This window comes from Anolis sagrei, chromosome 5, assembly GCF_037176765.1.
Source record: "Anolis sagrei isolate rAnoSag1 chromosome 5, rAnoSag1.mat, whole genome shotgun sequence".
NCBI lineage: Eukaryota > Metazoa > Chordata > Lepidosauria > Squamata > Dactyloidae > Anolis > Anolis sagrei.
This window is the reverse complement of record NC_090025.1, coordinates 36,613,413-36,626,314: the sequence shown is the minus strand read 5'-3', so window position 1 is coordinate 36,626,314 and position 12,902 is coordinate 36,613,413. Positions and strand designations below refer to the sequence as shown.

The 12,902-nt window shown below is 45.1% G+C and overlaps 1 protein-coding gene across 2 annotated transcripts in view; it reads left to right on the top strand.

The window, feature by feature from the left end:
• The first annotated feature begins 1,293 nt into the window (after nt 1–1,293).
• The window catches only part of TRPC3 (transient receptor potential cation channel subfamily C member 3), a 95,023-nt gene continuing 83,414 nt past the window's right edge, over nt 1,294–12,902 (top strand). For both annotated transcript variants that reach the window (XM_060778993.2, XM_060778992.2), the window contains exon 1: nt 1,294–2,016. In XM_060778993.2, the coding sequence (XP_060634976.2) occupies nt 1,721–2,016 (296 nt within the window). In that variant the 5' untranslated portion in view covers nt 1,294–1,720. The remainder of the gene's footprint in view (nt 2,017–12,902) is intronic.

The following is a 12,902-nucleotide window of genomic DNA, read 5'->3' as shown; positions in this document are numbered from 1 at the left end:
GTTTGGGGAACCTTGCAAGATGGAGATGCCTCCTTATGCTGGACCAGGTATAGGCAAACTTGGACCCTCCTTGTGTTTTGGACTTCAACTCCCACCACTTCTAACAGCCTCAGGACCCTTCCTTTTCCCCCTCAGCAGGTTGGGGTTTGTGGGAGCTGGAATTCAAAACAGCTGGAAGAGCAAGAGTTTGGGGAACCTTGCAAGATGGAGATGCCTCCTTATGCTGGACCAGGTATAGGCAAACTTGGACCCTCTTTGTGTTTTGGACTTGAACTCCCACCATTTCTAACAGCCTCAGGACCCTTCCTTTCCTCCTGCAGCAGGTCAGGGATTCTGGGAGCTGGAATCCAAAACAGCTGGAAGAGCAAGAGTTTGGGGAACCCTCCTAGATGGAGATGCCTCCTTAGGCTGGACCAGGTATGGGCAACCTTGGACCCTCCTTGTGTTTTGGAATTCAAGTATCACCATTCCTATCAGCCTCTGGACTCTGTCTTTTTCCCCTCAGCAGGTCAGGGAGCTGGAATCCAAAACAGCTGGAAGAGCAAGAGTTTGGGGAACCCTGCAAGATGGAGATGCCTCCTGGACTAGGCATGGGCAAGATGGAGATGCCTCCTGGATCAGGCATGGGCAAGATGGAGATGCCTCCTGGACCAGGCATGGGTAAACTTGAGCCCTCTAGGGATTTTGGACTTCAACTCCCACCACTCCTAACAGTCTCAGGACCCTTCCTTTTCCTCCTCAGCAGATCAGGGAACCTGGGAGCTGGAATCCAAAACAGCTGAAAGAGCAAGAGTTTGGGGAATCTTGCTAGATGGAGATGCCTCCTTACTCTGGACCAGGTATGGGCAAACTTGGACCCTCCTTGTGTTTTGGACTTCAACTCCCACCATTCCTAACAGCCTCAGGCCCTTTCCTTTTCCCCCTAAGCGGCTGAGGGGGGAAAGAAAAGGGCCTGAGGCTGTTAGGAATGGTGGGAGTTGAAGTCCAAAACACAAGGAGGGTCCAAGTTTGCCCATACCTGCGCTGGACCAGAAGTGAAGCAACTCAACTCTTGGTTGACTCAGCACCACCCTTCAAGAGAGGTCTCAGAGGCTCCCAGTAGAAACGGAGACCTTCTTCCCAGACTTCTACATCCCTCTCCTCGAGCATCCCTTTGGTGCAGAGACCGGCCCCTTTCTCCTCTGTGGAGGCAGCAAGGGCGTTGCTGGTAGACCATAGTCCTCTCTCTTTCCTTCCTTCCTCTCGGCTCTCCATCCCAAGCAGAGGCGCTGCCTTCCTCCCCCTCCTCTCCTCCTCCTCGGATCCACGTGGGCGCTGGGCTCCCGTGAGCAAACGCCTTCCTTCCCAAGCCGGGATTGGAAGCGCACCACCCAGCCCTCCGTGGCCATTGGAAGAGCCCCGCCGAGCCGTGGGATGCCTCGGAGTCTCCGGCGCCTGGCTGCGGAACCTTGCTGTGTGTGAGAGAGCTCAGAGGGAGGAAGGAAGGCTCCGAAGGGCAGGGGCACCTTGGTGGGCTCCTCCACTTTGGCCAGGCACTCACTCTCCAGGCGCTTCCTCGCCGAGAGCCTAGGTGAGAGAGGAAGAGGGAGGAAGAGGGAGGAGGAGGAGGAGAAGCCGGCTCCTTCCAGCGGCGGGGCTTCTTCGCCTTCCCCTCTCCCCTTTGGCCTCCTTCCCCTTCCTTTGCAAGGGTTGCTTTCCAAGGTTGGAAGGCGGGCTCGCCATGTCCAGCAAGGGCAGCAAGAGGAGCCGCGGGCAGAGGCAGCAGCAGCAGCAGGAGGGGAGAGTGACCTTCCCCCAGCAGCACCGCCAACAGCACCGGCAAGAAGAAGAGGAGGAAGAGGAGGAGGAAGAAGAGGAGGAGGAGGAAGAGGAAGAGGAGGAAGGCCATGAAAACTCGGGACCGCGGACCCGCCGGGGTTGGAGGGGCGTCAATGGCGGGCTGGAGCCCCCTCCGACCCTGAAGACCCCCAAGGACATGTACGGAGGCTACCCGCCCTCGCCCATCTTGGGCACCATGTAAGTCAGCGATTCTCAACCTGGGGGACCCCAGGGCGGGCCGTGAGGGGGTGTCAGAGGGGTCGCCAAAGACCATCAGAAAACACAGGTTTTCTGTTGGTCATGAGGTTCTGTGTGGGAAGTTTGGTCCAATTCTATCACTGGTGGGGTTCAGAATACTCTTTGATTGTAGGTGAACTATAAATCCCAGCAATTACAACGCCCAAATATCAAGGTCTGTTTTCCCCAAACTCCACCATTGTTCACATTTGGGCATATTGAGTATTCATGCCAAGTTTGGTTGTATATAAATCCCAGCAACAACTCCCAAATGTCAAGCTCTATTTCCCCCAAACTACACCATTATTCACATCTGGGCATATTGAGTATTCATGCCAAGTTTGGTCCAGATCCATCATTAGTTGAGTCCACAGTGCTCTCTAGATGTAGGTGAACTACAACTCCCAAACTCAAGGTCAATGCCCACCAATCCCTTCCAGTGTTTTCTGTTGGCCATGGAGTTCTGTGTGCCAAGATTGGTTCAGTTCCATCGTTGGTAGAGTTCAGAATGCTCTTTGATTGTAGATGAACTATAGATCCCAGCAACTACAACTCCCAAATGACAAAATCAATCTCCCCCCAACCCCACCAGTCTTCAAATTTGGTCCTGTGAATGAAAATACATCTTGCATATCAGATATTTACATCACAGTTCATAAGAGTAGCAAAATTACAGTTACGAAGCTGCAATAAAAATAATGTTATAGTTGGGGCTCACCACAACATGAGGAACTGTATTAAGGGGTCGCGGCATTAGTAAGGATGAGAGCCACTATGTAAGTAGAGAGGTCAGGCTGGGGAATTTCTGCTTTTGCAGGGACAAGGAGAGGGATGGAGCCCAGTGGCTTCCCTGCTGAGTCCCAAAAGTTGAGGGCTTTGGGAGGTTAAACGCTTGCCATTGTGGAGACCGGTTTGAGCCCCCTCTATCCCCAAAAAGATCGCTTAGTAGCCTAAGGTAGCCAGGGCTCTTGGTAGCCATGGAGAGGAATAACAACCCGGCTTGACCAGCAAGGCGCTACTAGGGAGAAATCTGCTCTTAGATAAAACTGAAGAGAGGCAGGCAAGAGTGAGGGTTGCTTCATCCTTAGTAGCATAGGGACAACTCTGTATTGTGCAGGCATGGACAAACTTTGGCCCTCCAGGTGTTCTGAACTTCAGTAGTCAGTGTTCAATGGTCAATGGAGTACATAAGGACTCCTAGAACCCTTTTGAGACCCTAGTGGTGATGGGACAAACCACAGAGCACTGATGCACATTAAGATGCCGCAGTTTGAAGGTAACTTTGAACTGTGTTCGATACATAGGGAATCCTAGAACCTTTTTGAGACCCAGATGGTGATGAGACCAACCTCAGGGCGCTGATGCGCATTAAAGGCTTTATTTCACTGTGGGAGTTTGATGGCTGGATGCCGTAGTTTGAAAGTAACTTTGAACAGTGTTAAATGGTCAGTGTAGGAGTACATAGGGAATCCTAGAACCCTTTTGAGACCCAGATGGTGATGAGATAAACCACAGAGTGCTGATGCGCATTAAGATGCAGCAGTATGAAGGTAACCGAACTGTGTTAAATGGTCAGTGTAGGAGTACATAGGGAATCTTAGAACCCTTTTGAGACCCACAGGATGCTGATGCGCATTAAGGGCTTTCTCTCACTGTGTGAGTTTGTTGCCTGGATGCTGCAGTTTGAAGGTAAAGTTGAACTGTGTTCAATGGTCAGTGTAAATGGGAACAATGTTATACTGTTTTTGTCTCCAGAGTGGAATCGTTCTGCACATCTATCAATAGGACTTCAGCCATTAACTTGGACCTAATGCAGGGTTTTTTTTTGTATCCTCACTGTGCACAAGCTGGGTGTGTCCACTTAGTAGCACTTCTGGGTGATTCTACACCAGACATCCTCAAACTGCGGCCCTCCAGCTGTTTAGGCCTCCAACTCACAGAAAACCTAATGAGCTTGTTGAATTGTCAGGAATTCTGGGAGTTGAAGGCCCAAATAGCTAGAGGGTTACAGTTTGAGGATGCCTGATCTACACGATAGAATAAGCATGAGCAAACTTGGACTCTCCAGATGTTTTGGACTTCAACTCTCACAATGCCTAAGTCTCGGGCCTTTTTCTTTTCCCCTCAACCATTTAAGGAATTGTGGGAGTTGAAGTCCAAAACATCTGGTCTGAAGATTGCCCATGTGTGTTATTGTGGGGTGAATGCAGTTTGACACCACTCTGAAGCATCACAGCTATGGATCTGCAATGTTAGGCACTCACACTCTTTGGCAGAGAAGGTGAAACAACTCCCAGAATTCCAAAACATTGAGTCCTGAGACTTCAAGTACACATATTTCAATAGGACTTTGGTCATTAACTTGAACCTAATGTGGGTTTTTTTGTATCCTCGCTGTGCACAAGCTGGGTGTGTCTACTTAGCAATGTTTCTGGGTGAATCTCTACACTTACTTACTTACTTAATGACTTAGGCAATCCCTTGTTGTCTGAGTATGATGGTCTTCCAAGTGTGGTGTCTTTGTAGGTGACTGTGGAGCCCTATTCTTGATCCGTATGTTCTTCCACAGTGAAGGCATCGATTTCCAGGTGGAAGGAGGTCCTGGTCAGGGTTGGCGGGATGTGCCTTCCTCTTGGCACGTTTCTCCCTTTCGCTCTCCATTTGTGCCTCTTTGAATTCCACAGCACTGCTGATCACAGCTGACCTCCAGTTAGAGCGCTCAAGGGTCAGGGCTTCTCAGTTCTCAGTGTCTACACTATAGAATGATGGCAGTTTGGCACCACTTTAGCTGCCTTGGCTCATTGCTAAGGAATCATGGGGATTGCAGTTTGGTGAGGCACCAGCCCTCTTTCGCAGAGAAGGCTAAAGACCTTGTAAAAGTACAACACCTGTGCTTCTATGGCACTGAGCCATGGCACTCTAAAAGTGGTATCAAACTGCCTTCATTCTGAAGTGTAGGTGTGTGCACCAAAACTTCCATTGCACTTTGATTTTCTCCTGCATTTCCTGTTGGTATCTTTGCCCCCTTCTTCTAGAATTTCTATATCCCCTTAATTGTATTAATTGGCACAGTTTGGTTCTCTTTCATACACCCACACACCCATTTGCTGCAATATGAGTATGTAAAGGGAGACCTTTGAGCTGGATCGCACAATAGCTCGCCTTAGAAGGTGAAATTGGCACCTTCTGCCAGTGTTCTGATGAATGGGTTCCTATATAACCGGAGGAAGAAAAAAGGAGAAAGTGCTGCTCATGAAGAAAAAGGAGTGGGTCAAACATCACTCATAAGGAGCATATGGGATTTAAAGTCCTTCCAAGTGATCTTTGGCAGTAAGGTGTCCAAAGGAACACCAAATCACTTTCTCAAAGGAAATAATGTTGTAGAAAGCCACAGTCCATATATCTCCCTGAACATACCCAATCTTGACTAGTTTTATGAGTTAAGGCAGACGTGGTAGCATTATTCTCCCAATGGGAATATGGTTTCCCAGTGGGAATATGGTCTCCCAGTTGGATTAGGAAAGAATCCTGCCTAAAACACTTGAGTTGACAGTAATGGGCAAGATGAACTGAAGGACTCATTCAGTATAATTCAGCTTCCTACATTTCTAGAGTATAAATTTATAAAACAAATTACCATATATACTTGAGTATAAGCTGACCCGAATATAAGCCGAGTCCCCTAATGTTACCACAAAAAACTGGGAAAACATATTGACTCGACTATAAGCCGAGGGTAGGAAATACAGCAGCTACTGGTAAATTTCAAAATAAAGACAGATATCAATAAAATTACATTAACTGAGGCATCAGTAGGTTAAATTTTGAATATTTACGTAAAATTGTAATTTAAGATAAGACTATCCAACTCTGATTAAACCATTATTCTAACCTTCTTCAATGGAAATGTGCTTACTATCCTTTCAATAATAATAAGTAAAGTAAAATAAGAAATGAAATAAATAATAATAGAGTAAAATAATGTAAATGTAATAATGACAATAATAATACAGTAAAATAATAAATGTAATAATAATAGAGTAAATTAATGTAAATGTAATAACAAATGTAGTAGATGTTCAATGTATTGTCGAAGGCTTTCATGGCTGGAATCACTGGGTTGTTGTAGGTTTTTTTAGGGCAATATGGCCATGTTCTAGAGGCATTCTCTCCTGACGTTTTGCCTGCATCTATGGTAAGCATCCTCTGAGGTAGAGACCTCTGAGGATGCTTGCCATAGATGCAGGCGAAATGTCAGGAGAGAATACCTCTAGAATATGGCCATATAGCCCAAAAAAACCCACAACAACCCAAAAATAGTAGAGTAAAATAATAAATATAATAATGATAAATAGAGTAAAAATAATAAACGTAATAATAATAGAGTAAAATAATAAATGTAATAATAATAGAGTAAAATAATTTCAATGTAATAACATAATAATAATAATAATAATAATAATAATGATAGAGTAAAATAATAGATAACCTTGATTCAAGTATAAGCCGAGGGGGGCTTTTTCAGCCTTATAAAATGGCTGAAAAACTCTGCTTATACTCTAGTGTATACAGTAAATAATGTTTACAATTGTATTGGTTGTTTTAGTGTCATGGGCCTTCTGATTATGCTGTCCAAGCTGTAAGAGGCAGAGATCCACAGGATAATCATATTTTTGGAAGGGTTTTTTTGGATGACTGTTCTGATTCATGACTTGGATCTCTCACTGACGCTGTTATCTTCCAAAGCTGCTGGACCTAAAGCAAGGCATGTTCCTCATTGATGAATGACAGCAAGGGCATTTGGAAAATGGAGCACAGAACGGGAGCAAAGAGTTGCAGAGGTGTGATTTCTTATAAGTGGTAGTGAATAGGGAAGATTGTGGGTTTAGTCTGGAGGCACTCTTCTAAATATAGATGTCAGGGATCAGAAAAGTAAAGGATGTAACTAAGGGAATTGTTCATGGAGAAAACATGACTGAACCCTTGTAATGAGATCTTTCTTGAGAGTTGAAATGAGAGGCTAGAAGAGGTGGCTTGGTGCGATAAAAATGGATTGTGTTTCACTGGAATGGACGTGACTTCAAAATATTGAGGTCAGAGTCGGTTGGCATGTAATGAAAGCAGGTGGCAGGCATAATTTGAATCAGTACTCACTGAAGCTCGGAACAGAGGAAATAATAATTGAGGGTTCCTCAATAATTGAAAAAGGACATGATGTCTTCCCTTTCGCTGTTGAGTAACCACAACTGGATCCTATACATCTTGGATTAGAAGTCAGAAGAAGTGGCTTTTCAACAGTTGTGCAAATTATCTACAGATAGTATTTTATGAATGGCCTCTTAATACATTTCTCCTTAGTACTAAGTTTTATGTAGTTACTCTCAGGTAAATGGATAAAGGTACATACATTCTAGCTTTGCGGTAAGTTTCTTGCCTTTTCAGTTAGTCTTCATTTTGCAAAGCAGAAAGCATAAGGCAGTACAGTCCATATTCACAGATTTTGTATGGATGGATTTGAAAATATTCCAAAAATAAATACATTATAATTACAACAAGCAAATCTTAATTTTGATATCTTGTATACAGATATATTTTTATTACACCATTGTACATAATTAGATTTGAGCATCCACAAATCTGAATTTCTATGGGTTGTCCTGGAACTGAACTTATTGGAGTACACTCTGTCTGTGTGTGTATTTATAGTAAAGGTAAAGGTTTCCTTGACATTAAGTCCAGTTCTGTCTGACTCTGAAGGTTGGTGCTCATCTCCATTTCTAAGCTGAGGAGCCGGTGTTGGATAGACTACATCAGCTCTAGTTTCTGATACAGAATGTATGCCATGTAGTAGTCACCATCTGCTTGTCCACAGAAAACCATATTTAACAATCTAGAGCTGATGTGGTAGTAATATTTTTTTGAGGGAAGTCAGCCTCTTCCCTCCAGACATCCCTGTTGCCTTGGCACTATAAGAGGGTTTCATCAGACCAGTCACTCTCATTGCTGCATGGTTTTGAGGCAACGGTGAAGTAATGATGAGGCTGCGGACCATATTTTCATTCTTGTGGACCATTGGTGGTCCATGGACCACTGTTTGGGAACTACTGTTGTATGCAGATATCCTTTTATTACACCGTTGCTGTGGCCAACCTTCCCATCCTCTTTCTCTCCTTCTTTCTTTCTCTCCTTCCTTCCTTCCCTTTTTTCTTTCCTTCTCTCCTTCCTTCCTTCTCTTCCTCTTCCCTTTCCTCTCCCCTTTCCCTTCCTTTCCTCTTTCTCCCATTTTTTTCTTCTCTAACTATTCTTGAATTCATTACGCAAAGTAAGCATTTGCAGTATAGTTGATTTTGCCCAGGGGCGCTCTTGGGGCGCTCTTGGGGGAAAATAGACCTTGACATATGCGAGTTGTAGTTACTGGGATGTATAGTTCACCTAAAATCAAAGAGCATTCTGAACTCCACCAATAATGGAAGTGAACCAAATATGGCACACAGAACTCCCATAACGAACAGAAAAAAATATATCAATGATTGGTTGGGGGAGTGGGACACCAAACTACTGTTTGCTTACCGTTGAAAATTACCTAGGGCCGCCTCTGCTTGAACTGCAACTCCCAGCGGTTCTCCTAATCGATTTATCTACCTACCTATCTATCTCTTTCTAATCTATCTATCTTATCTATCTGGAGAGTTTCTGGAAGTTGCAGTCCAGCAATAGGAAATTGGAAATATGCAGGAATTGGGATGCTCTCAAAGAAATCAAAGGAGAAGAAAGCTTGCAGCTTGAAAGCAGTGCATTTGGATCATCCTCCTCTCCTAAAGGGCCTGGTTTAGGGGATGCTGGGTGCTGTAGTCCAGAAGAAAGTGTGGATATGCTATTGTGTGTTTTGTTTGCCGGGGGAGTAATTTTTGCACATGTGCTGTAGCATCTTTTTGCTATTTTGGCTTTTTACATCCCTTATGTTATGTTTTTCAATGTTTTTATGAGTGATGGTCACTCATTGGCCTGATAGGTGTATTGTGTCCAAATTTGGTGTCAATTTATCCAGTGGTTTTTGAGTTATGTTAATCCCACAAACGAACATTACATTTATTTATATAAATTGTACATAATGAGATTTGAGCACCCACAAATTGGAATATCCATGGGTTGTCCTGGAACCAAACCTAGTAAAGTACATTCTGTGTGTGTGTGTGTGTGCATGCACGTGCGCGCATACACACAAACACATTATGTAACACTTTTCAAAACCCTGCGACTCCAAGGAAATTAGGCATAGCAACTCTGCAACACCTCCTGGTGTTTGTTTCATGGACACTCCTCCTCCCAAAAGCCTATTATAAATAAATAAATGCAGAGGTAGGCAATGGAATTGGAAGCATTTTGACCATTTTTTTTCTGTGCCAAGAGCTCAGCAACATAACTTACCTGTTTATTTGTTTTTTTTTAAAGAAAACCTTTAAAAATAGATTTCCTATTTTTATTCTGTTATTCTAATGAGAGTTTTTACTTACACTTGCATTAAATAAACATTAAATCATAATAAAAAAGAAGTGAACGAGAAGCTTCTTCTTTGTTCCTTCCACTTTGATACAGTTTTAGTGGAAATGTCTAGCACCTTTTAATATCCTGCTGAATACATTTAATTGACATTGAAAGCATTTATTTAATAGAAACAGATGAGTCAGGGGTGTTTCTTTCAGACTGCTGGAATAGATGCCGAGAAGCTCCAGTTTCTGAGTCAATTCAGGTCTTGTCTTGTGAGCTGATGCATTAATGTTGCTCTTTTGCCAGTAAAAAAAATTAAAATAAATAAGTTTTCTTCCAAAGCTTTTTTATGTTTCTGGGTGGCCAAATCCATTTGTCAAAGTCAGGAATGTCACTTTGGCAAAGAAAAGAGGACAGATGGAATCTAAAGGTAGATTCAAGTTTTTAAGCTTAACTGTTGCAAATAGAGCAGTGCTTCATTTTCTTTGTGTTTTAAACTGGAAGCCTCTGTACGTGTTTCATCAATCCCAGAGATAAGTAGAAATGTATCTAAATCCAAAATATCCAAAATGTATCCTATCCAAAATATCTGCCAGCAGCTTAACGTAATTTAAATAGTGGCTTTTGCATATGAGAGAGGGCTGCAGTGGCGCAGTGGGTTTAACCACTAAGCTGCAGAACTTGCTGAGCGGAAGGTCGGCAGTTTGAATCCGCGGGATGGGGTGAGCTCCTGCTGTTAGCCCCAGCTTCTGCCAGCCTAGCAATTCACAAACATCCAAATGTGAGTAGATAAATAGATACTACCTCAGCGGGAAGATAACGCTACTCCATGCAGTCATGCTGACCACATGACCTAGGAGGCGTTTAAGGAAAATGCCAGCTCTTTGGCTTAGAAGTGGAGATGAGGACCACCCCGCAGAGTTGGACATGACTAGACTTAATGTCAAGGGGAAACCTTTACCTTTTACTTTTGCATATGAAAAGTTTTTCTCCTGGATCACAACAGTTGCATTTCTGGGAATCAGTGCATGCAACATTCAAGTCAATTTTATCATGCTATGCTGAATTTACTTTTTGTGCCCACGATAAAGGAAATATAAGTAGGGCTTTCCTTTTGCTGTGAGGATGCATATCACTTTTCATATACTTTTTGCACATAGGATTGGAATATTAAGGTATGCTGATGTACACAATTTCTTGAGCTATTTTCAGATTTTATTCCCCTCTTGTTTTCATTCATTTATGTCAGAGATAATTTAAAGACTCCTGAAACTCTCATAGGTAGGATACATAGTAGGAGAACGTTCTCTAGACAAGGGATGGGCAAACCCAGGGCCAGGGGCCAGATGTGTCCCCTTGGGCTCTTTTCTCGGGCCCTCCTCTTTCTCACCATCTTATCCTTCCATCCTTCTCTCTTTCCTTCCTCCTTCCCTCCCTCCCTTCTTTCCCTTCCTCTTTATCTCTCCCTACCTCCTTCCTTCCCTTCCACCCTTTGATCCTTCCATACCTCTTTTCTCCCTCCTCCCCCCCCCCTTTCTCCTTCCTTCCTCCCTTTCTTCCTTCCCTTTGGTCTTTCCTTCCTTCTTTCTCTCCCCCCCTTTCCCGCCTTTCCTTCCATCCTTTTCCTCCCTTTCTTCCTTCTCTCTTTACTTCCTCCTTCCCCCCTCTTTCTCCCTCCCTCCTTCCTTCCCTTCCACCCTTTTTCCTTCCCACTTTCTTCCCTTCTTCCCTCTCATGTTCTCCTTCCTTCCTTCCTAGCTTCCTTCTTTCTTTTTTGTCTTTACTTCCTTCTCTCTTTCCTTCCTCCTTCCCTCTTTCCTCCCTCCTTCCTCCTCTCTTTCTCCTTCATTCCTTCCTTCCTTCCTTCCCTTCCTCCATCCTTTCTTCCTTCTCTTTTTCCTTCTTCCTTTCCTCCTGGAGGATATTTAGCTGGGAGAAGAGAAGCTAGAAAGGGAACATGAGACCCATATTTCAAGATTTTAAAAGTGCGTCCCATTGAGGAGCAGGAGGATGGTGGGGGAAGGGGGCTGACTTTCTGCTGCTCTGGAGACCAGGGCACAAGGAAGTAATGGTTTCAAATGGCAGTGAAAGAGATTCGACTGAAAGGATTAGGATAAACTTCCTGAGAGTAAGAGCCGTCAGAGAGTGGCATAGGCTGCCCGGGAGTGTAGTGGAGTCTCCTTCTCTGGAGGCTTTTCTGCAGTGGCTTTCTCTCAGGAGTGTTTGGTTGTACCTTCTTGCATGGTAGGGGTTGGACTGGATGGCCCTTGGGGGTCTCTTCCAGCTTTAGGATTTTTCTTCGTGTCTTCCGTGAAATGCACACCTATGGGTTCTCCTGTGCGCATGCGCAGCAATCCGGAACTTCTAGAATTTTAATGAATTTTTAAATGATTATTTAGAGAATAAAGACAGGCCCCGCCCACTCTCCGCCCCCCCCGGTATATCAGCCCCCGCGGGCGTCCCAGAGGTAGTTCCTTTTTCCGCGCCAAACAGGCAGCATCGTCAGGACTTCTCCTTTCTTTTTGGACTCTATTGGCTTTTGACCAGGACTCTCCCTCGACTACCAGACCTCTCCTTCCCCTGACCACGGACCGGCTGGCGACCATTCTAATCAGGCTAGATGTCTTCCCTCTGTTTTAAAAATTGTTCCTCCTGCGGGACCAACCTCCCCGAGGCAGACAAACATTCTAAATGCCTCCTCTGTCTGGGAGAGACTCACAATCTCCAGACTTGCGAGATTTGCCTTGGCTTCACATCCAGAGCTCGTAAAGGCAGAGATGCCAGATTAAAAGCTCTTTTGTATGAGCGGGCCCTGGCCCCGCAAGCTCCTCCCGCTCCCTCCCAATCCTCCCCTGTTCAAGCTACCTCCCAGCCTCCCTCCCCACGCGTTGGGGATAGGCGGGATGGAGAACAAGCGGACTCTCCCACTGTGGAGCCGCAGAAAAAGAAATCAAAAACAGCTAAACAGACCACGAGGTCTTCAAAAACAAAAGAGAAATCAAACAAACAAAAAAAGGGACGGCAACTCACTGGCACACAGCCCTTGAGTCCCCCTGTATTGCAGTCTGTGCCTTTTCTCCCCGGTTCCACTTTGCAGCTCCAGGAACCGCTCCCCTCCCTCCTCCACATGGAAGACCCCTCCCATCTCCCTCCTCTCGAGCTCTTGGCTCCACACATGGAGCTGGAACCGCAGTCTCCTCCAGACGCCTCCCTTTCCCCCCCCCCGCCTCTCCCCCCCTCTCAAAACTCACCTCCTCCTTCACTCAGCCCTCCCCATTCCCCGGAACCGGAGGAGTCACCTTCCTCGGCTCGGCCCAGCGCCTCAGCGCACCCCAGCGGACGCCGCCACCGCTCTCCAT